This window comes from Suricata suricatta, chromosome 10 (assembly GCF_006229205.1).
Source record: "Suricata suricatta isolate VVHF042 chromosome 10, meerkat_22Aug2017_6uvM2_HiC, whole genome shotgun sequence".
Lineage (NCBI taxonomy): Eukaryota > Metazoa > Chordata > Mammalia > Carnivora > Herpestidae > Suricata > Suricata suricatta.
Window position 1 is genome coordinate 107889278 of NC_043709.1, and position 26787 is coordinate 107916064.

General features: G+C 40.3%; 1 protein-coding gene across 2 annotated transcripts in view; it reads left to right on the top strand.

The window, feature by feature from the left end:
• The window catches only part of SVIL (supervillin), a 97455-nt gene that overhangs the window by 3728 nt on the left and 66940 nt on the right, over window positions 1–26787 (top strand). For both annotated transcript variants that reach the window (XM_029955882.1, XM_029955883.1), the window contains exons 3-6: window positions 3544–3635; window positions 11959–12016; window positions 12133–12284; window positions 14920–15562. In XM_029955882.1, coding sequence (XP_029811742.1) covers window positions 3544–3635; window positions 11959–12016; window positions 12133–12284; window positions 14920–15562 — 945 coding nt within the window. The remainder of the gene's footprint in view (window positions 1–3543; window positions 3636–11958; window positions 12017–12132; window positions 12285–14919; window positions 15563–26787) is intronic.

A 26787-nucleotide genomic window follows, 5' to 3' on the forward strand; every position in this document is an offset into this window, starting at 1 on the left:
GTAACTGCAAACTATCCTGTTCTCACATTAACACAATTTCCTCTGGTTTCTACTGCTGGCATTTAAGTAGGTTAATGGAACACATTAAAAAAAAATTAGGGAAGCCGGTAGAATCTCTTCTTAGGTTTTTGAAACAGAGGGAAGGAGGTAGAGTATGAAAAATTAGATGCTGAAGAGAGCACTAGTTCAGAGGAGATGAAGACAGGTAACAAATATAAAAGGCGCTTCTTTCTTAATAGTAGAAACTTTAAAAGTGAAATTCAAAAATTTAGTCTGTAGCATTTGCTTAGGTCATATATGGAGAGCTGGTTTCATACTAAAATTCAGAATCATACTTTTGGTTGAGCTGTGTCAACCCACCCATGCCTACAGAAGCCGTCACGTAAAGTCCCTTCATCCCGGGGATGAGGGCCAGTGAAGAAGAGAGCACAGTCCAGCATCAGAGCTCAGGGTTTTCGAGTTACCCATCATGGAAGCTGAGCTTGGGCTCCTCACCAGTCCCACTGCTCTGGCGCTTCTGGCTCAAAAAAGTGAAGAGGAGGGTTATGTTAGGGATCCTTGGGGTATTTGTGTTTCATCAGCCATTACATGATCCGAAGGAGTGGCTCACTCATGAATGCTCCAGAGTTCTTTACTAATGTATCTTGCCTGCAGTTTCACTGCTGGCGAGTGCCCAGGGGTATAGAAAGTCCAGAGAAGAGATGTGGCATTTTCAAAGCCTGGTTTCATACTGGCTTAAGGGGTCCTGCCTCAGTCATAGCTTTCCTACCAGTCTTGAGTCAGAGCTCCACTTTCCAACCCCACTGCCTTATTCTTTCTATCGTATGTTATTCTAAAGGTGAAGAAAGGGGAGGTGCCTGGCTGGCTCCATCCGTAGAGAACATGCAGCCCTTCATCTCAGAGTCATGAGTTCAGGCCGCACGCTGGGTGCAGAGCCTCCTTAAAATAAATAAATAAATAAATAAATAAATAAATAAATAAATAAATAATAAATAAATAAGAAAGTAAGTAAATAAGTATGAAAGAAGGAACGTGGGGGAAATAAGAAGTTTAATACGTGCCCTTCTGATTATTCTCAGTGTTCATAATGCTCTTTGCCCCTATGACATTAAAAGTGTATAAGGTGTGTATGTAAAATACTTCAGAGTGTGGAATACATTTGAAATATTTTATTGTCATTCATTCAACAGATATTTATTGATTTTAAAAAGCCACTTTTGTAAATCAATTATTTGAAATAAGATGCTTGCAACATGTTCTACAAATAAGAAACCAGGATACCATGAGAGAAAAGAACAGACGTACGTAATATAGATGCGGTGCCCCGTGGGACAGGCACTGGGCCAGGGGGTTCTTCCTTGAGGAAATGACCTTAGCCTGAGTCCCAGAGCAGGATGGAGAGGAGAGAACGCAGGTAGACAGCATTTACTAAACCAGGTGAGGAGCCACGAGAGCCATTCCCAGAAGCCCTTGTGTTTTCCATTAGTTTCTGACCAACCATGGAAAGGCTGTATTTTTCATTAGTGCTGACACTATTGCAGCTTGTTTCAAGAAAGTAAATGCAGGGGGTGACGGGGAGGACTTGGAAACCTCACTGCAAAAGTTCAGAAAAATGTTTAACTAAGGAGCGGTTTCTTAGTCTTTATTAGTGGCTTTTTGATAGGCACAAAAGAAGGTGGGAAAGAAGTATGCACATGTCTGCTTTTGAAAATATGAGAGAATATTTGTGTCCCAAAGTCAGCTGAATATTTCAGGGATTGCACCATTTTTTTAATATAGATTTTTTTTCCTGAAAAGTTAGTTTCCCAAAGAAAGCACAGACCTTTATCAAGATATCTAAACAAGTAGTTAAATAATCTATCACAATCGCTTGCCATTCCTTAAGTCGGGTGCATTTCTATAGTTCCTTAATTTTGTAGGTTTATACTGTATCCTACATCTGAATGAAACACCAGAAAGAATTGTCACTGCCTTAGGATTCACTGTTGAGGAGTCAATGCTAATTTCACTTTTCTGACCTGAGCATAAATTCTAGAATGTTTAAGCCATCTGGAGTGTGGCTTATAAAGACTACTTATTCTCAAGACTTTTGTATTAAATAATATGAATACATGGCAGTCATATTTCTGAATATAAGCCCTACCACATTTGTAAGCAATAACTAAGATTTAGATGAGTTTGGTTCTAGAAAATAGATGGTGTCCCATATTTTGGAGTGCAGCAGCTCCTTGGAATGTTCTTTATGTGTAGGATATAGAGCATTTGTGTGTCCCACTTACATAGATGCACAGCACCTTCCTCCGTCACCTCTTGGACCTCTATGGAAATGCGTCCCTACAGAGCAGAAACACAAATGGAGGACAGCTCACGGGACAGGTCAGCTTCGCACTGACCTTCAGCCTTTCCAAGGCTGTTGTTCACCTCTCTGGAGGTGATCATATCACTGGAGAATATTGATTTCCCTGCTTTCATGCTGGGTTTTCTTGCTGCGCAGCGGCAGCTCTGTCTGTCTTGGTCAACCCCAGGCACACTCCCGTGGAAGCCCGTGAGGTTGGCATGCAGCAGCCTGGGGGTCTGGTGTTAGAGCAGGAGCTGCCTCTGTGTCTCGTCCTTGGGCAGATCACTTAACAGCTTCCTAGTCTGCAAGACGAGGAATGGAATAGTTCCAGTTGGTGTGCTGGAGCCGACTCACACCTGCTCGTGAGAGTGAGTTTGTACCTCTCTTTTAGCCGTGAGTCCAGTGAGTCCTGTGAGAAGCTTGAAAATCAGCCTTAGTCAGAGTATTTATACCATTAGCAAAGACTGCAAAGCATGTGCTTAGGGGAAGGGGGTGAAAGAGCAAGATGAAGGAGCACATTTTTTTTTAAAAACATTTATCAGCTCAGTACTAAGTAGTTTAGGCCTCACAGGGTCTTGTGAAGATAATTAAGATCATACATGGAATATGCCTACTTATAGAAGAGGAGAACGTAGTAAGTGCTCAGTTCTCTTCCCTTTCATTTCCTCCTTTATTCCAAGACAACTTTTCATGAGCTTTGCAGACCTGTTTGCCATGCTTTGATTTCTTGGTACTTTTGGTCCTTGGCATTTGTTACTTTAATATAATTTCAACACTGGAGAAAAGCATGTACATAACTGAGACAAGTTGCTGATTTTCTGAGGAAGAGATTCGAACACGGAAAGGCTGAGTGATTAATCCAAACTTACATGACTATTGATGAACGGCTCTAGAAGAGGCTGTCAGTCCCAACCAAAGTGTCTGTCCGGGAGCTCAGCCATGGTCTTGCCCCTCTGATGCCACACCATCTGTCTTTGCTGATGTAATTCTTCAGCTGCCCAAAAAAGTCCTATAAATAGCTATAAATACATGAAAAAAAGCTACCATTTAACTCCTTGAAATAAAACTTTTTGTGTATAATCTACATCCACCTACTTAACTATGTATAACAGGGTAATTTTTGTTTAGCATTTTTTTCACTTAATATTGTATATCTTGATTCAAATTGCCTTTAAACGTTATTAATGGAATCATTTAATTTCCAGCTTTCAGAAAGAGTTCTTGCTTGAAGATAAAGAACAGCGTGCTAACTACAAAAGAGGAATCAATGCTAAGCTTTTAACTGCACTTCCCAAAGGTGAGACTTTCTCTAAATGGTTGACTGGTGTCCTGAGCCTGTAAGTCTTATGTCGTCTGATTTCCTTTGAGGGGACTTCTTCTCTGATCTCCAGTGTAAACTCTATTTTGTTTCAACAGACTCAATTAAGATAGCTCTCTTCTTGCGTGCTTAATCTACACTTTTCTACATGTCCTTTCTCTTATTTTTAGGCACTCTTAGGTTTTCCCTGGGGGCTGGGGGTGGGATGGGGTGAGAGAGGGAGCCAGCATAGAGTCAGCCTTCTTCATCTCTCCTACCTGTCACCTTCTCCAGGGACAGTGGGTTTTGCTCATAAGCCCTTCTATTTTCCATCCACCCTCTCTGTTTCCTTCACCTCTTGCCAGTGTTGCTGCATTTCCACTGAGTATCTTAGAGCTCTTGGCTGGGCAGCACACTATTTCACACACACTTTCTTCTCCATTTCACTGGTTCGGTGAATTCATATGTTCATTGGTAAAGATGCATGTACAGAAAAATATTTGCATTTGTCATTAGCCAACTACCTCTGTGTTTTGCCTGAGTAATGATGTAAGGGTTACCAGATCTTTGTTTTCCCCAACTGTATCCCTGGCACAGGCTAGTACCAGCTCACAAACTGCCTTCATCCCAGACGAGCTGGGGAACCCTTTCTTTAGAAGAAACAGGTTTGGTGGAAGGTCCAATTTTTAAATTTTTGTCTTCTGAAAGAAAAAAACAAACAAACATAAGATCAAACCCAAAAGAAATTAGACCAGAAACAATATTCTTTTAATAGAAACTAAACCTAGTTTACAAGGGCCAGTGCTGAACGGGCGTATATCCTGAGGAATTGAATGGATGATACGGCTAGACATAGCCAGATGAGGATGGATGGTTGAAGGTCCCCAGGGATGTGGCTTTGTGGAGAAAATTTAAACGGGGACATTTTGTAATTTTCAAGTACTTACAAAACTGTCAAGAGGAATACAGGCTTATCCCACATTGCCCCAGAGGCCAAAAACAAGAATAATGTATTGAATTACAGGGAGGTAGGTAAGATTTCCTACGAGGGAGACAATTCTGATAGTTCCTCGGACCTAGAAATGAAATGGTCTGCATTACAATCTCGTCTGCTCCCATTAGCTGTTCAAGGAAGGTCATGTGCTTCCATGGGAAGGACGCATGCTGTGGGTCCTACATGAAATCGAAGGGTCCTTCTGAATTTTTAGACTCTGTGAAAGAGAAAGAAACTCCGGCTAATCTGAGTCAGACTTAAAATCTATGAAGATGGTCTTGTTCATTTGTATAAGAGTGAACAAATTGATTTTAGCAGTAGCTTCAGAGATTGGACTGATAAGACAAAGTTCTATAGCAACTCGGTCCTTTTCTTCATGAGCAATGGTACGTGCAATATTAGGATCAGAAAAATTAGAAGCAATATGTGAGGTGGGAGGTCCCTTCAGGTTCAACAGCTTATAACTCCATATATGCCAAGATTTAAAAACACAAAAGTTGATTAACCAGTTTCACTAGAAAATATATCATGATTGGGTATAAAAATGTAACTCTTCACAAATCAAAGATAACGCCATGCATTAATCAGATTTATGTTTCCAAATTCACAAGATCTTGAAAATGTGCTTTAAAAGTGTCAGAGCCCCTTCTCCCCTGAATTTCATGTAAATTCCCTCCTGTCTTTTTTCACGTTCTGTACTTTATGAATTTGGAAAGACCCATGTGTTACCAGTAATCTTACTCCTTGGTAAAAATAGGAATTGATTACAACTGTTTTCATGGCATAGAGTTTTATGTCTGTTTACACATTTCCAGAAGTTTCTTTCCATTCATTTAGTGAGGAATTCTTGCTTTAGTGAAAATGAGCATTAAAATGATCATTGGCTTTTCTCTAAGGAACTTTTCTTAACTGTGTATCACAAATAAATTATCCGATGATTAAAAACCTTTACCTATGTAAAGATTCTAATATGGAAATAGATTTTCCACTTAAGAATTGTGAACTGAACCAAATAGATTACTCTACCTTTTAAATAGCTTTATTGAGATATAATTCATATAACATACAGTTCACCCATTTACAGTATTCCGTTCAGTCACTTTCAGCATCTCCACAGATATGCTGCATCCATCACCACCATCGGTTTTGGAATGTTGTCATTATCCCCAAAAGAAATCCCATACTTATTAGCCATCACCTGTCTCCCTTATTCCTCTAGTTTTTTAATGACTTATTTTTTAAGCTGCTTGTCTTTATATTAGTGGCTGCCTTCCAAGGGTAAAAGCTGAAGTATGCTACTCCCCTAGGAAGTCAGATCAGTATTTAGGACATTCTGGGTCTGGCCTGCGCTGTAGCTGTCAAAAGCAGGCGGGGGGTGGGGGGCCCTTGTGGTCCCCTGCCATTTGTATGTCTTTGGAAGATTCTACCGTACTTGGGTTTAGAGGACTGGACTCAACAATAACTTTACCAGAAAGCTTGCTTCTCAAGGCAAATTAAAAAAACTGGTCCTCAAGAAAACGACCCAGCAGATCAAATTATCCTGAATGTTGGCATTATATATTATTAGAAAGCATATTAGGCAGTTAGATTACTTTATAAATTATTATAGCTCTTGAGGTGCCTGGGTGGCTCAGTCAGTTAAGCATTAACTCTTGATTTTGGCTCAAGTCATGATCTCAAAGTTTGTGGGATCAAGCTTGGGATTCTCTCTCTCTCTATGGCCTCTCTCTCTATGGCCTTCCTCAACTTGCATACACTCTCTCAAATAAACAAACAAACCAACCAACCTTAAAAAAAATAAAATAGCATAGCCCTGATGACAATTCCCCTCAAATTACCTTATTTAGAAAATGACCATCCCATTCCCATTATAAAAACAAACCAATAAACAAAAAAGTAAGAAATAGAGTCACAGAATCCATATTGCCACAAAAGTACCATTCAGAATTACTCAGACAAGGGCAGCAGACTAAAATAGCAGGTATAATGGGAGATAATTTAGTATATGTTGAAGTTTTAATTAATGCATTTGAAAGTAAAGTAGAACATTTATTACAACAGAAATTAGATCAACAGTGCCTATTTATATCTGTATTAGATCATGACTAGTTTTACTATTACCTGAACCATTTTTGATTGTGCATATGATGCCACAGCATATAATGAACTGAATTATGGCTGTGTGATCAAATTTTAAAAACCATTCTTATTTCCTATTTTATAAGAAATTTAGATTAAAGAGTTTAGAGATAAAGGGATATCATGCTGCCAACTTTTTTTTTGGCTGATTATTTATTTGTTTGTTTATTTAAATCCAAGTTGGTTCACATATAGTATAATAATGGTTTCAGGAGATAATTTAGTAATTCATCACTTACATATAATATCCAATGCTCATCCCAACAAGTGCCCTTCTTAATGCCCATCACCCATTTAGCCCATCCCCCCACCTCCCCTCAAGCCACCCTCAGTTTGTTCTCTGTCAGTAAGAGTCTCTTATGGTTTGCCTCCCTCTCTCTTTTTATCTTATTTTTCCTTCTTTTCCCCTATGTTCATCTGTTGTGTTTCTTAAATTCCACATGAGTGAAATCATATTTGTCTTCCTCTGACTTATTTCTCTTAGCATAATATACTCTAGTTCCATCCATGTTGTTGCAAATAGCAAGATTTCATTCTTTTTGGTTGCCAAGTTATATTCCATTGTGTGTGAGTGTGTGTGTATGTGTGTATGTGTGTATATATATATATATATATATATATACACACACCACATCTTCTTTATCCATTTGTCAGTTGATAGACATTTGGGATCTTTCCATAATTTAGCAATTATTGATAGTGCCGCTATAAACATTGGGCTGCATGTGCCCCTTCAAATCAGATAAAGGGACTCATGCTGCAACTTATTCTTAAATGGTTCAGAAAAGTTGACATGTAAATATGTGTACTTGCATGCAGGCATATATACATACCACACATGTAAATGTGGGTAATTGGATGCATGCATATATACATGCATTTATATCACACATGTAAATATGTGTATGGAAAAGGATAAACATAAACCAAATGTAGTGAGGTTTTAACACATTATGAAGCATGTCTTGATTTTTTTGTGAGTCTAAAATTATATAAAGATTGTAAAGGAGGGGCACCTGAGTGGCTCAGTCACTTAAGTGTCCAACTACAGCTCAGGTCATGATCTCACCGTTCATGGGTTTGGGTCCCGCCTCAGGCTCTGTGCTAACAGCTAGCTGGAGCGTGCTTCGGATTCTGTGTCTCCCTCTCTCCCTGACCCTCTCCTGCTCGCACTGTCTCTCTCTGTCTCTCAAAAATAAATAAAAAATAAAAATAAAATAAATAAATAAATAAATATATTATAAAGGAAAGAAAGCTTTTGGTAGATTATAAACAATAATAGACTGTATTCAATACTATCAACCAGAAGATGTGTGTGATCGTGCTTTCTGTGGTAATCTTTATTAATGAAACAATACAGTAGCAACACAGATTTCTATCGCTGGGCTATCTTCCATGATTTCTTAGTATTAGCTTTTTCTCATTGTTTTATGATAAACCTGATCAAGAATTCAAGTGGAGGGCCTAAAGAAGACTGCAAGAGCCCAAAAGCGGCTTGTTTTTTTGTTTTTGTTTTTGTTTTTGTTTTCCTGGAAAGGGTCAGTAAAAGTATGTACACATCAGCAATTCAAATAAAACCTATTCTCTTTTATACAACTGGAGTGTTTTCCCATGGGATAGATATACTGGAGTAATTATATTGCATGTTTGTTTTACTAATTTTACTTTTAAATTATAGTCTTGGGAAAGGAAGCTTCTCTATTACTTCTTTTGTCTTCTACATCATTTCTTTCCCCTGTAATTTTATATCTATAGAAATGAAGCACATCTTGGTAACTGAAAAATATATTTGTTAGAAAGAATAGACTGAGTGATTTGCTTGCTTAAGGGATTTTCTTTTCTAAAAGATTCACTGTGGTTTTTCACTAAGAATGAATAAGCTTATGCTGATACATTTGCTTATTTATTTTTTAAGTAATCTCTACAACCCAACATGGGGCCTGAACTCACCATCCTGACATCAACAGTTGGATGCTTTACCGACCAAGCTAGCCAATGCCCCTAGCTTGCTGGTGCATTTAAAGTATGGTTTCATTTATGACTTCATTTCATTCCTTAGTATATAATCAGGAGGACTGTAGGTTATAAGCTTGAAAGGGTTTTGAGTTTGAATCTAGATGTGATTGGAGAACACATGTAGAAACAAATGGGCGCCTTTTTTATGTCACAGCAACTGGTGATGATTAGGCCTTTGTTAGGGGAGCCACGGACACTTACCATCCTGCAGCACAAGGCTCACAATGAAGAAATTTTTCATTCAAAAGGCCATTAGCACTCCCTCCCACCCTAGTGATCTGTGATCTGTTCCAGAGCCAGCCCGTGAATCTCACCCTGATAAGGTGCACCTGAATGTCTACTATATGCTATCCTAAGACTTACAAATGTCAGTGTTCATTAATGGCTTGCCGAGCCTGTTTTGTCCAGAAAAAGGACAGGGATCACCATGGTCGGGAAGATAACTTGGTTTACCAGCCTCTTTTCTCCCACTGCCCCAGACTTCTTAGAGTTCAGTTTCTGGGATGAATGACTATTGTGACCATCAGCCTGTTCCCTTCTCATAGTCTTTAAGGAATATTGAAGCGGGTAGGGAATGGCAGCAGGAAGAGTATAGTTTTGTTGTGGTTGTGGCATTGACATAGTCTAGTTAGTTGACCATTCCTTCTAGAATATGGGAAATAAAAAATGTCAGGAACACATTTTTTACATTTTTAAGCAATTTGTGACTTAGTTTTCTATATGTACTACTGGGATCTCTTTTGAGGGGAGGGGCGTCTTTTTAAAAAATGTCTTTTAGGTACATCATGTCTATAGAAAAATTAAAAACCTAAAAATTTAATGAAATAAAAGTGATTTTCACAGTCTCAAATTGGGATTAAAAAGTAGATCATAACTTTTTCCAGTAGAAGTTACAGGACACTCTGTGTTCAATTAATATTTTTGTCCCTGTTTTAGTCCATTTGGGCTTGTGTAACAAAATACCAGAGACTGGGGTGGCTTCCGAGAGAGCAGAAATGTATCACTCATCGTTCTGAAGGCTGGAATCCCTGGATCAGGGATCCGGCGTGGCTGGGTTCTGGTGAGACCCCCTTGTGACTTGTGGACTGCCAGCTTCTCACTGTGTCTCGCATGGGAAGGGGTGACGAGGTTCTGTGGGACCTTTTGTATAAGGGCACTGATCCTACTCATGAGGACAAAGACAATCATCTCCCAAAGGTCCCACCTCCTAACACCATTACTTTGAGGATTAAGACTTCAACATACGAATTTGACAGCCACGGGGGAACATAAACCCTTACACTATAGCATCCCCAGCTGAAATACTTCGGGTGGAGGAAAGATAAGTGGCGTTATGCTCCACAAGACCCTATTATTCCACCGTGTTTATCAATTATGAGCTTGATGCATTGAGTTTGGAATCTACCTTTTGGAGCACTTGAAATTTGGTTTCAGTAGTTTCTCGAGCAGTCGTATGAAACATATGACCCCTTTCTCTTTTTGGGGTTTAAATAATTAATTGACACTCTTTGGTTTATATCATCCTTGAAAATATTTTCAAAATATGCACTACTGGTTGTTAAAGTTTCATCACCATAATCTCACTGGAGCTAATTTGTTAACTGGGAAGTTATTATTAGTCAGCCTTTCTCAAAAGGCAGCATGACTGGGTGCACCATTATCATTATGCCCTTGTCTTCCAAACAACATAATTGACTATGCAGACGAGGCCCACCTCTGCCTGCGGCTACTCTGTTTCCAGGGAAGACCACCTGAGGGAGACACTTTTTTGAAGCCAACTGTCTTAACAAAAGTCAGTCAATCTAACTACAATTTTAAGGTGACTGTCATGTAAAAATAAATAAATAAAAACAAAGCTTGTATCTCTGGAGACAAACGGCAATATAAAAAAGGCGTGTGTATGGTTTTTGACTCATAACTAAAAATGACCATGTTAAAAAATAAAATGGACATTAAAGCAGCTGAAAGTTAAATTCCAGTATTTAGGGGCACCTGGCTGGTTCAGGTGACTCTTGATTTCAGGGTGGTGAGTCTGAGCCCCACGCTGGGCATAGAGTTTACTGAAAAGAAAAGAAGAGAAGAGAAAAGAAGAGAAAAGAAAAGAAAGGAAAAGAAAAAAGAGAAGAAAAGGAAAGTTTAAAATATTTCGGCATTCCAGTGTGCCTCCTTTCAGTTTTTTCTTTGCCCCAGCCTTTCAAAATTCCATTCTTTCAAAACTGTGGGGCTATCAGTGACTCTGTGGTGTTCCTGGGTCCCCAGTAGGAGCCACTCGTATGGGCTTTTGTGAATTCATGTGATTAAGGAGGAGGCAAGAAGAGAGACATTTATTCTCCAACCAAGCGTGTCCATTTCTCCAAAGAAACAATTACTTGGCATCTCCTTGTAGTTGGTATCACATGGACCCCCCCCTCACCTCAGCAAAACATTTGTCTGCTCATCCAGCGTTACCAGGAGAATTAGGGTAATTACCTTATCCATCATCCACCCACACTATAGCGGGGAAACAAATGTTAGCATTTCCTTCCAGCCAAGCTGGTGAGGGGAGCCTTCGGGACTGGCTTAACCTAAACAGTAGCTGGCTATATGCTACCTTAGGTACCACTGGAAACACAATCAGGTAGTGACAGTTTTACAGGTTGTATGATAGGAGCAAATAGGAGTGTGAGACATTGTGGTTTTGCTTGCTGATGGGCACGTGAAGGGTCTCATCCTTGTCTCTACTTTGCCAACTTTCAAAGTTTTCTATAATGAAAACCTGTTAGTGTTGAACCTATTAACAGTTAAAAACAGATAGTGAGAATTGACTAGCTGAAGAGATCTTAATGTTCAGGCCTCCTCAGACTCTCCTGGATGGAACAGAACTCCTTCCTATTAATCCATCCCTCACTCATGGTTTTACTTCTTAGCATAGCCTGTGACGTGTGTATGTGTGTGTGTGTGTGTGTGTGTGTGTGTGTGTGTGTGTCTGTAAGTACATCCCATTTGGCATCGACCCTCCTGCACTAGAAGACAATCACCAGGAAGACAGGAACTCTGTCAGTTTTGCGTGTCACTGCTACACAGAAGCCAAGAACACAAATATTAGTTCAATAATGAGTATGTTTCGTGAATGAGTAAAATGAATGCACGACCACTGAGTATCGACTATCTTCATTCTTCTTTGTTTTATTTTAGTTGCAGAATTAAAAAAAATCTTTGAACCAAAGAGGAAAGAACTTTTAGAAATGAAAAGGTAAGATATTTATTGTACCTAATTAGAAAGTAGATGAGCTTGTTGTGACCGTATTCACTTCTCCATTAGAATTGATTTCCACTGCTCACTAAGCCTTTTTCTGGTGTCTTGCACAGAAAAGAAAGAATTGCCAGGCGCCTAGAAGGAATTGAAACGGACACCCAGCCCATCCTCTTGCAGAGCTGCACAGGGCTAGTGACCCACCGGCTGCTGGAGGAAGACACGCCCAGATACATGCGAGCCACGGACCCGGCCAGCCCCCACACCGGTGAGCATGGCCGCCTGGTGGCCTGGGATCCAGCAGGCTGCCCAACATGTGCCACAGAGCCTTTTTTATCCAGTGTTATTGGAGAGTGAGATACTCTGCAAAGATGAATTTCGTAGAGGTACTGATTAAATACATGCACCTGTGGAAAGCTTCAGCCACATATGTCAACTCTGCCCTGCCGCATAGATGCGGTCCTCCGGTGTCAGAGCAGTAAGAAACCATTACCCTCGGCCCACTGCTGGGTACTAGGTGATGTCATGTTCCCCCTTGCCTGGAACCCATCAAGGGCAGGAACTGCATCGCTCTCTTGACGTCCTCAGTGCCCTGGCTAGAGAGCCTCACTAAGGTGCTGTAGGACTGAATGAGACACTTTTGAACAGAATCCCAGGTCCCCAGCACAGGGCCCGGCTGCTCATGACAGGGAGCGTTAAAAGTAAACCCGGACCTTGAGAGGGTAGGGTTCTTAGTCTACGTGTTTATGCAACAAATATTCTATTTAAATTATTATAATACATGTAATTTTAAATGTATTGCGTATTTATTTCCTATTAAGCAGTATTTCAAATATAACCTAGCTTTTTTTTTTTTTTTTGGTAACTGTCAATATTTAGAACATTGGATATTCAACTTGGCCTTGGAAGAGGATGACCCACATGGGGCAGGTCTTCCGACCCCATCCCTGGTTCCACAGCTCTATGCTGCTGCCGCCATAGCCAGTTTCCTAGTTTCTTCCTCAGAGAGGGCTACTGATCTCACTTCATGATGTGATCCTTTCACTTGTCTAGAGTTCCTGAGCTTCCATGGCGAAAAACTAGACAATTATGATTTCTTAAAATTACGTGAAGAATCAAGACTAGACACGGTACCAAAATTTATAGCCAGAAATAAATGCTAGTGTATATAAAATGTGAATCTATGTATTACCATGATAATTTAAGTTTCACAAATTTGTGAGAAATGGAAGACTTATTTAATAAAATGTACTGAGAAAATAGGTTATCGTGCAGTGGGAGAGGGGACATAGCCTTCTTCTCATTTATATAAAACACAAAAATAAGTGCCAATTAATCACATGATTAATTTTAAGAAGGTAATTAAAAACATGAAAACGTAGGTGAATACTTAATTCAAATTGAATGGAAAAGGACTTTCAGAAGACAGAAACAGCTGTAAAAATCACACATGACCAGGCAAGTTGACTTGACTAGATAACAATTCACATCTTTACTCCAAAGAAAATCTTAAGAGACTTCACAAAAAATTAAACAAGTTTGAAATATTCATGAATAAGATTAAGATTTTGGCCCTATAAAAGTGCACACAAACCGATAAAAAGGACAGTAGGAATCAGTAGAATATAGAGCAATAAGCTTGATATCAAAGGAGAAAAAAATATATAATGGTTAATAAAAATTAAAAATACACATATCCTCTTTTTCTAGTAATCAAAGGAAATTTTGTAATTAACAATGTTTGTAAGAGAGCATATTACAGATTCAAGTGCAAATTGATGCAAACTTTATAAAATTAATTTGACAGTCTAGCAAGTACTTAAAATTATATACTTTTTGATAATGCAATTATACCTTTATGAATCTATCTGTTGTGATAGTAGTCAGAAAATCAGACTGATTAGAAGTTAGAAACAATGTAAATGCTTAGGATTATGAGAATGTGTATTGGATGGAATATTTTGAAACCTTAAAGAATGATGTCTTCAAAATAAGATTTCCACATGAGAGACTTTTGAATGCTTAGAACAAACTGAGGGATGAAGAGGGAGGGGGAGAAGGGGGACGGGGGTGATGGTCATGGAGGAGGGCACTTGTGGGGAAGAGCACGGGGTGTTATATGGAAACCAACTTGGCAATAAACTATTAATAAAATAAAATAAAAAATAAATTTAAAAAAGTAAGATTTCCAAATACAGGAAAATGTTTTATACTGAACATTAGTGGTATATAAAACATAGATTATTTTATATAGAATACAAGAAGAAATCAATTTTATAAAAGACTAGAATATATAGAAATATTTGGCAAATTATCAATTTATCATTGAGTATTATATATTAGTGATTATTGGTGATTTAGAGTTTTACCTTCCTGTGTTTTCATGTTAGACATTTCCTGGATGTGTGCCACAATTGGAAAACTCCACTAGTGTTAAACACGCACACAAACACACACACCCCTAGAATCTGGGACCTATTCATATGGCCCATTACTGTTCTGGTTACTGTCAGATCCTGTGAAACCACAATCCATCACTTGTCAAGTTACAGCAGATCAAATATCTGTTATCTTTTCTAGAGGGCTCTGGCCTCACACATGAAATGCTAAACTCAAAAACAGAAAGGTAAATAAGAAGCCACAAGCGGGGCGTGAGGGTCTGAGCTTTAGTGCGGGCCCAGCGGTAGGTGGCTTGTCCAGCCAGGTCGGCTCTCGGGCCTCACGGGTTTCACTGCAGATCCCGCCCTAGTCCGGCAGCCCAGGTCGGCGCGGTGGCTAGATACACCAGTGTGACAGGTGGGCCCTCCGCCGCGGGCGCTCAGGTGTGTGCTGTGTACCGAGCAGCGCGCAGTCAGTGCCTGCCTGTACTTGAACTCTGTGCTCCCCGTGTGATCCCCTTGCAGGCCGGTCAAATGAAGAGGAAGACACTTCAGACTCCTCGGTGGAAAGGCAGACCCGCTCCAAACTCTGCACAGAAACGTCCAGCATCCATGCGGACTCATCCTGTGGTCCCGCTCTCATGGACACCCAGGCTCTTGAGTCCAAAGCGGAGAGGATCGCGCGGTACAAAGCGGAGAGGAGGCGGCAGCTGGCCGAGAAGTACGGGCTAGCGCTGGAGTCCGAGGCCGACTCGGAGTCGCTGTCTCGGTACACCAAGTCCAGGAAGGACGCTGACGCTGCCGACCGAAGGGGAGGGAAGAAGGGCGACAGGCAGGCCGAGCCGGGCAAAGATTCGAGCTCTCTGTACTCCGGGCCCTGCGTGGCCGAGTCCAAGGACTATTCCCTCCACGGGAGTGACCGCCTTTCCGACACCGAGGTGCTGCTCAACGTGGAAAACCAAAGACGGGGGCAGGAGCCCAGTGCCCCTGTGCAGGCCCGCGACCTGGCCCCCACGGCTGACAGTTCCTCCTCTTTCGCGTTCTCCGGACGAGACTGCACCGCCTTCAGTGAAGTGCCAAGGTCCCCAAAACAAATACACGGCGTGCCACCGGCCTCCCCAAGCCACTCTGCTGGTGACTCTTCACTCCCCACTGAGGGGCGAGCCAGGTAAGCGTTCAGCGCACGCTGAGCCCCCTTAACATCTTTGCTTTGCGCCCCCCTTTGTCAGGGCTGATACTCCTGGCATTCCGTGGAGGGTTCAGCTGGTGGCAGAAACAAGTTGACATAGGAGTTTTTAAGTTTCCACCATATCAAAACAGGTTTTGTCAAAGCAGGAAGCTTCGACTTCTTTTTAAAACTGATCAGCTGAACAGGTGTCCTGGGAATGATTCTATGGGAGCCTCGCTTCAGGACCCTTCTTTTTACTGTTTCTTACATGCCTTTAATAAGCGTCTTTTTCTTCCTTTTTCTATAATTATACCCAAGACTTCTTGGTGATTGTTTTTGCTGCTGTCATTTAAAATCACAAAGCAGAAGAACCATCCCTAACGCGGTGGAGGGGCCTCAGTTTAGGGTATGAAGTGTGACTAATATACACTGACTATAACTGGGGCATATAGCGTGCAAGTACATTTTCCGGCCAAGGAAGCAGCTCTGTAGAAGAGCACCTCATTCCAAAGATCAGGCATTAAGAGTAATTTGTACAAAAACAGTAACTCCCATTGGGAAAATCAGAAAAGGTATAACACCAGAAACTCGAATGCCAAAAGATATATGCGTTTCTAAATTTAATTTAAATTTCTTTTCCTAAATTTAAATTTAAATTTCTAAATTTAATTTAAATTTAAATTTCAAAATTTAAATTAAATTTCCAAATTTAGATTAAATTTCTAAATTTAGGTGAAATTTCTAAATTTAGATTAAATTTCTAAATTTAGATTGGATCCCTAAATTTAGAATAAATTTAAATATTTAAATAAAATTTAAAATGAGAGGTTTAATATTTAAATAAAATTTAAATCTCTAAATTTAAACATTTAAATTTCTAAATTATAAAATAAATTTATATGTTTGAATTGAAATGCAATTTAGATATTTAAAATCAATAAATGTGATGACCATATTTAAAATGCAATTTACTTAAACATCCTACTTTAGGGGCACCTGGGTGGCTCAGTCAGTCTGACTTTGCTCAGGTCATGATCTCACAGTTGGTGAGTCCCAGCCTCCAGGTGGGCTCTGTGCTGGTAACTCAGAGCCTGGAGCCTGCATTGAATTCTGTGTCTCCCTCTCTCTCTCTCTGCTCCTCCCCTCCTCATGCTCTCTCTCTCTCACAGAAGTGAAATAAACATTAAAACAAAAAAACAACAAAAAAAATCCTACTTTAAAGTTTGGGGTGATTGTCAAGGTTGACTCCTAAGTGTGTTTTTCAGTCAAATAAGCATTAGCTTCCCAAGTGAATTAAGGATTGGTGAGGATCAAGCAACTTTATTCTAGAAATGAAGAAAGAAAACTTATTGGGAAATATTGCTGTTTATTTCACACTGGGACAGAGCAGTAAATATGGTCCTCATTAGTGGCAAGAGTCCATCTAAGACAGTTCATTTTACTTATGGAAGTTTATTGAGCCAAAGACCTATTCCTCCTCACTTGATAATCGACACTAAAATATTTAGAGATGCTAGCTTCTTAGAGAATTAAATACCTTAATCCAGAGATGGGGTTCTGAGGACCTTTGTTCAGCCTTTGGACTTCTTGAAGTTTTGGGACTCACCATCTCTTAATTTGAAATGGAAGTCTTGGGACACCTGGGGGACTCAGTCGGTTAAGCATCCAACTTTGGTTCAGGTCATAATCTCAAGTTTTGTGAGTTTGAGCCCCATGTCTGGCTCTGTGCTTAGAGCTCAGAGCCTGGAGCCTGCTTCTGATTCTGTGTCTCCGTCTCTCTCTGCCCCTCCCCTGCTCACACTCTGTCTCTCTCAGTCTCTCAAAAATAAATAAACATTAAGAAAACATTTAACAGAAATGTTGTTTGGGAAGCCTGCATTTCAGAGTAGAAAATGTATTCTTGCCTTAGTTTCTCCTAAAGCAAACTCTTCATGTGCTTCATGAACAGAACAAAGAAACCTAATAGTCCCACTTAGAAAGGAAATTAGAGATTTACATTACATGGGTTTAAAAGAGTTAGGAGCCTACTCGTTGATTGCCATATTCTAAAAACTTGAAGTTGTTAACATGGCGTCCAGGGTAGTCATCTAGATCACACATAACAGGTCTTCCATGAGTTCAACTAAAACTTGGTTGAGTGCTCCAGGTAGAAAGATAGGATACTTAATAGTTTTGAGTGAGTTAAAATCTTAATATTAAAAAATGTCCATAATGTAAAATCTTTTTTAAAGTTTTTTAAATGTTTATTTTTGAGAAAGAGAGAGAGAGAGAGGGAAGGAGAGGGACAGGGAGAGTGTGAGCAAGGAAGGGGGGCAGAGAGAGAGAGAGAGACACAGAATCAGAAGCAGGCTCCAGGCTCAGAGCTGTCAGCACAGCCAGACGCAGGGCTGGAATTCATGAACTATAAGATCATGACCTGAGCCAAAGTTGGACCCTTAACAGACTGAGCCACCCAGGCACCCCTATAATCGTACAATCTTAAGAGGTGTTTCTTTCTCAATTATTTGAAGAGCCATTACTTGGAAGTTTCCATAAGCCTAGGCTCAGTCTCTCAGCACTTGACTTTCACAAAGAGGGGATTAAAAGAATTAAATTGTAAAGGAATTCTTGAGGAGGTACATGCTTTATTTATGTATTTTTTAATTAAAAAAGGCACTGCTTTAGTTTTTTAAGCCATTCAGGGCATACAATTCTATGATTTATAGGCAGAGAAACATAAATCATTTCATATATATTCAGAAAATACTGAAATATTTGCATTAAAAAGGATGGAACATAATGTGTGACAAGTATGACATTAAAAAGTAAATTAAAATGAAATATAAACAGTATGGAGTTTCCTTAAAAGTTATGATTCAGTAATTGCGCTATTGGGAGTTTAACCCAAAAATGTGAAAACACTAACTCAGAGGGATACGTATACCCTTATGTTTATAGCAGCATTATTTACAATAGCCAGATTATGGAAGCAGCCCAGTGTCTATCGACAGATGAATGGATAAAGAAGAGGTGGTACATATACAGCAGAATACCATTCAACCATAAGAAGAATGAAGTCTTCCCATTTACAGCAGCGTGAATAGAGCTAGAGAGGATAATGCAAGTATAATGCCAAGTGAAATAAGTCTGAGAAAAACAAACACCATATGATTTGACTTTTATGGAACTTAAGAAACAAAACAAATGAGCCAAGGAAAAAAGGGGGAAAGCAAGAAACAGACTCTTAACTATAGAGAACAGATGGTTACCAGATGGGAGGGGAGTGAGGGGTTTGGTGAAACAGGTGATGAGGATTAAAGAGTACACTTACCAAGATGATGGGAGTCGAGTATTGTTCGGAATTGATGAATCACGATACTACATACTTGAAATCAGTATAACACTATATGTTAAAAAAGGATTTATTTTGTAATGACTACAGTAATTCATCTTGTAAAGATGGATTTAAATGGATTAATATGCTGCTTAGATGCTCTTTTTCTAGAACCAAGAAATTCGGGTGTCAGAAAGTCATTGTTGTCTGATTTCCATTTGGGAGGAAGGAAGATAAAAAATACTTTGTGAATTATAACGATAACCAAAGAAATCTCGGTGACCTAAGAAGCACAAATGAAAATGAAATGTCATCTGCTATGGAAATATGCAACAGAAAAGTTTAAGGAGATTAAGGACTGACCAAAAAACCTGTCTGCAGATAATGAAGTTATTTTATGCCGCACGTATTTGTGGATGCGTTCTAGCGTTGTGGTGGAATCTTTTTCTCACTGCTGTACTAGATGCTGTCATTACCAAGCTCCCCCAAGTATTTTGGCTGTTAATCTCTGAATTAACTCCTTCCCATTTCATCATTTTATTTTGTGCTCACTAGGCTGGTTTTTTTTTCATTAACTAAATATGAATATGTCACTCATGAATATACCATCATGTAATTTATTTCTGATTGTCTGTACTCCTCTCCCAGGGAGAAGTTCAGTCTAAAAATAGTCTCCAGAGCCTCAGGCTCATTGTTTTCCTTCTTATTTGTCTGTTAACCTGACCTGAAAGAAAGGTCTACCAGAGGGGGTGCCTGAGTGGCCCAGTCAGTTAAGCTTCTGACTCTTGGATTCAGCTCAGGTCATGATCTCACTGTCCATGAGATCAAGCTCTGTATCGGGCTCTGCGCTGGCAGCATGGAGCCTGCTTGGGATTCTCTCTTTCTCTCTCTCTGCCCCTCCCCTGCTCAGAGCTCTTTCTCACTTTCTCAAAATAAATAAACATTAAAAAAAAAAAAAGAAAGAAAGAAATGTCTACAAGAGAGTTGTGTGAAGGGGAAAAGCTGCCTCTGGCTATCAGCTTTGTGTCTCAGCCCCTGTCCCCCAAGGACAGGAGTGTCCCTAACACAGGCTCCAGGGCAGGGCAGATGTCCCAGAAAACATAGATCTCTAAGACCTAGGTCTCTAAAGAAGAGACCTCTGGGTACTCTAACAGGTTACATATCAGGATAGAACTGTTTTCACCTTTCAGCCCCTGTACCCCCAAACATCGTCTCTTTACCCTGCTCTACTGCTTTTGGCTGTTAAAAAAAAATATGGTTAACACATTCCTATTTTTTTTTTATTCTGTTCTCACTGGCAACTATCAATTTCTGCTCATTGAATTAAATATGAATACGCCACACAAACTACTAGCTAGTGTGTCCTAAATTCAAATCTCTGCCAGATTTTAAATGAAAAACTGCACCTGTATGCACGCGCCCTCACACACTTACACACCTGCACTTGGACTCAAAGCAATCATTAGCATTTTTTCCAAACAAGCAACTTGAAGAAAGTAAATTGTTAATTTTAATGAGATGCCTGAGTTAATAACCATTCTTCTTAAGCTAAATACTGTTGTATAATTAGAAGCTGTTATGTAATTAGAGCCGGACACCCACAGGGTGGAACTAATTCCACTGTGCTGGATTTTGACTTCACTTTGGCAGCAAGAAGCACTTTTTAGTCTGTTGACTCTTAGGAGTTACAGGGAGTTCAAGCCTCTCTCCCATTATATATTTAGGGACACAAACCAAAAGCAACTCACAAGCTCCGTGACAACTCAGGGGGAGGTGCCACATCATAAGAAAGTTTTGTTACACCCAAGGTCACCATGTCACTGTGCTTGAGTCCCCAGTGACCCTACAGTCTTGTCCCATGGAAGTGACCTCTGCGCTCTGGGAAGTTGGCTCACCCCAAGACCCCAGAAGAGTGGATACTCAACGTTAAAGAATTGTAAATTTTTAGAAACAAAAGTAATCCTGGAAATTATTTAAAAATCTGTTTTATACATGACAAAAGTAAAGAGTAAAGAATTTAAGTAATGGGGTTAAGACCATATGGCTGCTTTGACAAAGCTGAGGCTATTATCCATCACCCATTTGTTCATCCACTCAAGTTCCTTGCACCTGTCATCTCTTTCCATTGTCCTCTGCTCTCGCTATTTATGTCAGTTCTATCAGGTGACACAGCGGAAAAGGGAGTGTGTTGGTTTTGCCCTTTGAAGATTAGAGGTTTTTAGGAATAAAGCCCATGAATATTAGAGAAACAGTTTATGTGCATTTACATAAGGTACTTAAGAACATCACCCTTATAAACAAAATGAAAACTTGTAGTTTGGGAGAGTTCAAACTCAGTAGGCATCCATGTATCTGTGCATACCTCCTAGGCATTGATTTATGGGTTAATTTCAGCTCTGAGGTAGTTTAGCTAATCATCAAAGAGAATTATATTGGGTCTCCTGTGTGCCAGGCACTGTGCTCATAACTGGCTATATTATTTTTTTTTAAAGTGTAGGAAATAATTACAACATGATGGGGTAAATAAGGTTCTAGAGATCAAGGATGGGTGCCATGAGAATATATTGATGGTATATCAGATTTTCTCCTGTGGAGAGGTGGTCCCATTGAACTAAGTCCTTAAAGATGTAGTGAGTTTGCTAGCCATGGAGGGGAGGCTGTTTCCAGCATGAAGGCACCGATGCCCAATGAAGACTTAGAAGGAAGGGGTGGGATGAGGCCAAGTGCCATGTGGGGAGCAGTCCTGGGGCACCTCAGATGGCACGTCAAGGCATTTGACCTTCTCCTTGTGGGCAGCAGGAAGCGTCTGAGGCATCTGAAAGCAAGGATGACTGATTGTGTGTTTTAGAAAGATCACTCCGGAGGAGTGTGGAGGGTTGGTCTGAAGGAGACCACTGATGTGGTGATGGCAGTCACCCAGGCATGAGATAATGAAGTCTGTGCTTCTGAGTTGGGCTTTGCCATGAACATGGTCCTTGGCATTAACTTGGCATTTGATTAGATAATCTGGAAGAGATCAATGATAGGCTGATCCTATTTCTGGAGGAGGGATTTTAAATAAGTCTGGTGACAGTAAGGGTAAGGAAGAGAGTGGAAGGGTGGATGGAGCAGGAAGGGAGATGGGAGAGAAGAAAGTGCATGTTCCTGCAGTAGGGTTGGAAATTAACAAGACTAAATTTAATAAAGCCCTCTACTTAGAGGGGGAAAAAAATCAGTGTACGACTTCTAGATCGGGGAAACCTGATTTAATAGCAGTTCATGGGAAACAGACCTGGGAGTTTTTGTTGACAGAAAATTCTTTATATGACTTCCAAAATGGCTGGTCCAATCTTGGGGTACAGTAATGAAAGTGCACTGTCAATAGCACAAGTCCCCCTGTGTCTTGGCGTGGTCAGATTACATCTGGGTATCTGGTTCTAATTGAGCTGTTGACAAATGAGAACATATCCAGAGAGTCTACTTTCCTGTTTGCCCTGCTTTCTTGACATTTCCAAGTTTTTATAAACTTCCCCCTGTCTTAACAGAAACTAGAATCATTTTTGGAGTCTCTTACACATTCTCTGGTGCTTACACTCTCAAACCAGTCTGCTCTTCCTATTATCAGATTGTCATTTTCCCAGTGCGCTCATCAGGCTAAAGCTTGGCTTGGCATAGGGAGCCCTAATGTTATCAGCCTGGCTTCTCAATGCCCGTGATTCTGCCAAAAGGGAAAAGAAGAGGGAGAGATCGTGAACCAGATGAGGTATCCACAAATACAGTTTCATCTGCACCTCACATCTTAGAGCCCCATGCAAACAAGGCTGACATACCCAGGCTTACCAATTCTGTCAGAATCCCCAGAACATGGCAGCCTGAATTTGGTATTATGCCACTCTGTGAGATTGGTAAGGATGATCCCCGGTAGCATTACTTTCGCACAGGCCTTATGCAGAGCATACTTACCTTCTCTTAGTCATTTTCATGTCTCCTTCTCCACTACTGCCCAGCCCCTAGCACATACCGATTGGCTCCATAAATCATTTTTGAATATTCTTTTTTTTCCTATAATTTCTTGAAGTGTCACCAGACAGTAATAGTGCTACTTGAAATAGCCAATAGCAAACTGTTTCTCAGCCCACAGCCCATGAGGGACTTGTGCCTGAATGTAAATCATCAAGCAAGTCATTCTATGAACAAAATGTCAGCTGACTCAGTGGTGTTGTCTGTTTCCACTCCAGTGCAGGCCTTTTCTCTAATCACCAGCCAGAGACACCAACTAGCAGAACATGCTTTGAGTAGCACCTGTTTATACTAGCAGGCTCTTTCCACTTGGTCTGAGGTCGGAGTTGTGGTATATGATCTCAAATCCATGTACTCATAAATACTATTGAACTCTGAGTGGGAATTGTGATGTGGGGAAAAAACGTGGAGGGCCACTTTGGGGGCCTTCTGAACTCCATCTCCAGTCCTAAATAGCTGATTCTAAGTGAAGGCACTGGATTGCTTTGTTCTGGAAGCCGTGGTAAGAGTCTAAGCAAGAGCCATGGAAATCCAAATCCAGATGGGAACTGGAAGCTTGAGGCATTTTGGAAGGCTGCTTCCAGCACCTTCCTCAGACTCCACTGCCTTTATGGGTAGTTCTTTCTGTCTGCACACACCTTCTGTCATTGTCCTTGCTTGCCTGAGGTCTCACATTTAGGCATTCAGTACTGAGGTTAGTTCAGAGAGAACCTGGAAGAAATCTCATATATTTATTCTGTTTCTATCCCAAGAAGAATCTGTATTTCTACCTTTTTGTTACCTAAGAAGTCCTCACTTTATAATCCAATAGTGACAGATTTATTAACTCAGGGATAATTGATATGAAAATGCATACATTTTGCATTTAAAATGCACAAACAGAGGTTGGTAAGTTTTGGGAAACGTGTAACGATTACCCCAGGTAAGATAGGGAAGGTTTACATTGATTGTTGGCTCTACTTGCAAGGACCTAAGTTAGCTGCCGTAGCTTGATGGTATACTACACTCAACTTACGCTGCACAAAACCGACCCTTCTCAGGGCACCTAGGTGGCTCAGTGAGTTAAGCATCTGACTCTTGATTTTGGCGCAGATCACGATCTCACAGTTGTGAGTTTGAGCCCTGCATCAGGCTCTGCGCTAACAGTGCAGAGCCTGCTTGGGATTCATTCTCTCCCTCTCTGTTCTTCTCCCACTTGTGCTCCTGCTCTCTAAATAAGTAAATAAATAAATAAACTTAAAAAAATTTTTTTAAACCCTTCTCACTTGGTTAATTATTTTAACCAAGTTTTACTTATCAAAAAATAGTTAAGCATAGCATTAGGCAACACTGAATCAAATAAAAGCATCGATTTAATGTTTAAAGAAAGAAAATGAACATCAGGCATCTTTCCCACTCCTCAGATGTCATCTCTTTTTTGTTCGTAATTTTTAAAACCTCACCTGGTAGTCTACTACTTCTCCAAAACAGTAGCCCTTCAGCCCTAGAAATAAACTTTGTACTTTTACAAAATGATAGACTTTTTCATCTGATGTTGGACATCCCTTAGTCACCTGTCCGTATTACAATCAGGCTGTACCCAGTGGTGGTGGAAAACTCAATCCAAAAAGTTCCAGTGTGTTCTATAGTTTTAGAGTGCCTGTGAATTAACTGGATCCATTTTATACTTTGATCCACCATTTCGGGGAGCCATGCATTTAATTTGAAGGGAAGGAGTTGCCTTCTCTACCAATGGAAACACTTAAGAGTGACCAACCTGGGTTCTTTTCTGCTCTTTGCTCAGGCTATTCAGCCTCCTTACACTTCGGGGAGAAAATTTGAAGGAATGAAAGAAAAAATATCTAAGATACATTTTGTGGAATTGACTGTGTTTGGTCCATATTTTCATTTGATATTTATTTATTTACACATATTTTTGCTTTTAAAGAGTGAAAGAAAAAAAAAGATATTTGAATTTAAATATCCCATGAACTGTGCCCAACATCTATGTCAAAGTAAATCCCTTAACTATGACTGTTGTCTAGGTCCATTATGAAGCTAAACTGAATTGCAGTTTTTAGAAGTCTTAAGTCTTTAGAATATTTTTTATTGAGGTATAATTTACATACAGTAAAGTTCATCCTTGTTGGTGAACTTCTGCGAATTTTGACAAATATATAAAGTTGTATAACTATCTCTACAATCAAGATACAGAATCATTCCATCAGCCCCAAAATTCCCTCGTGGTCAGTCAACCCTTCCCACTGTCACCAGGTCCTGCCGACCAACCACTAATCTGTTCTCTGCACTAATTTTAGATTTTTAATATATAAAATCATATTCCTTGAGTATTTTGTTCTTGTTAAAAAAGTCATGTAGGTATTTGACGAAATTATTTTTTAAAACCATTGAAGAAATGTTAATGTCGATCATTTATAATATCACAAGAAAGAAATCCATCTTAGATGGCTAAGATTTCAACTTACAAGGTAGTTTATACAGAGTTGTTTTTAAATTTCCGATTCCCTAGCAACTACTCAGCATGCAATGAAGTCAGGTGTGCATGCTAAAGTTATCCTCCCTGGTGCTGGCATTGTACCTGTGTCATGGTGGACACGTGAATACTTATTGATGACTAGTCGATATTTCGTTATGTTATGCTGAGCTTCAAAAGTGCCTGTGCAAGTGGGAGTTAGGTTTTGTGAATTAGGCGTCATGTCACAATTTCATTTTTTGTGCGTGCTAGAGGAGGAGGAGCAGCCAGAGCCCCAGTCAAGCTGAAGTATTGCCTTGGGCCTCAGGATGTCTTATTCTTCCCACTTCACACCCAGTATCACCTCCTCTCAGTTTCATCCCTTCCATGAATTTTCTTGTTTTCAAATGGTTGATGCTTACGCTTGTTGTCTGCTCTAGATTTTTCTGGTGGGGGAGGGAGACCAGGCTTCACACATCTTGCCAAGTCCGGGCCCCTGCATCCCCTCCCACACCCTCCTCAGCAGTGAGTACCCTCTGAGCCAAATATCTCTTCGGTGCCAGACTTCTTTGATTTCGTGTTGTGCGTGTGGAGACAAACAAACAAAGGACGAGGAGGATTGGGTTTTGCAGGATTTGCAGATCATTGCCAGGCTTTCTACTGAAGGTGATTCAGGCGCCACTGAGAGACCAACCTTCAGTGAGGGTTGAGGGTGTGGCCAGGATGCCCTGCTGCCCTCCTTGCTCCGCCCCAGCCCCAGAATGTGTGAACACCAGGGTCCCCACTAAATCACTTCTCTCTCTAACACGCGAGTTAAAATGTTCACCAGCCCCAAACTGCCACTTATTTGTAAGAATTCTTGAGTTCTAGGTTGGAAACACATTTGAGCTCAAAGCAATTTCCAGAAAAATAGAGAGAGCAGGGGAGAGAGGCAGGGGGAGAGGTACTGGGAATTTTAAGCAGCCTCCATATGCACCATGGAGCCCAACACGGGGCTTGATCCCACAGCCCTGGGATTATGACCTGAGCCGAGATCAAGAGTTGGATGCTCAACCCACTGAGCCACCCAGGTGCCCCTCCCTTTTCTCTGTCTACATTGTTAGGTGATACAAATCAGTAGTTTGACTGTTCCTCTTATGACTTGCCTTACATGGTAACCACTGGGTTTTCCTGGCCTGTTCTAAAATATCTTCAGCGTGGCATAATTTCTTCATCACATTCAACTTGGTGTAATATCCAATTGTGTGTTGAGGATTAAATGTGTAAATCATATGTTATCTTGTAAGTTTTTTAATGGCCAGGATGATGCCTGATTCACCTTTGTTACTTCTCAGAGCCTAAGTCCAGTGCTTCCAGTAGAAACTCAATGAACATTTATTGAATTGGCCTGAATTAGTGTTGATAATTGTTAATGTTGGTGGCATCATTCAGAGACAGATATAAAAGGAGAATGTCTAAGAG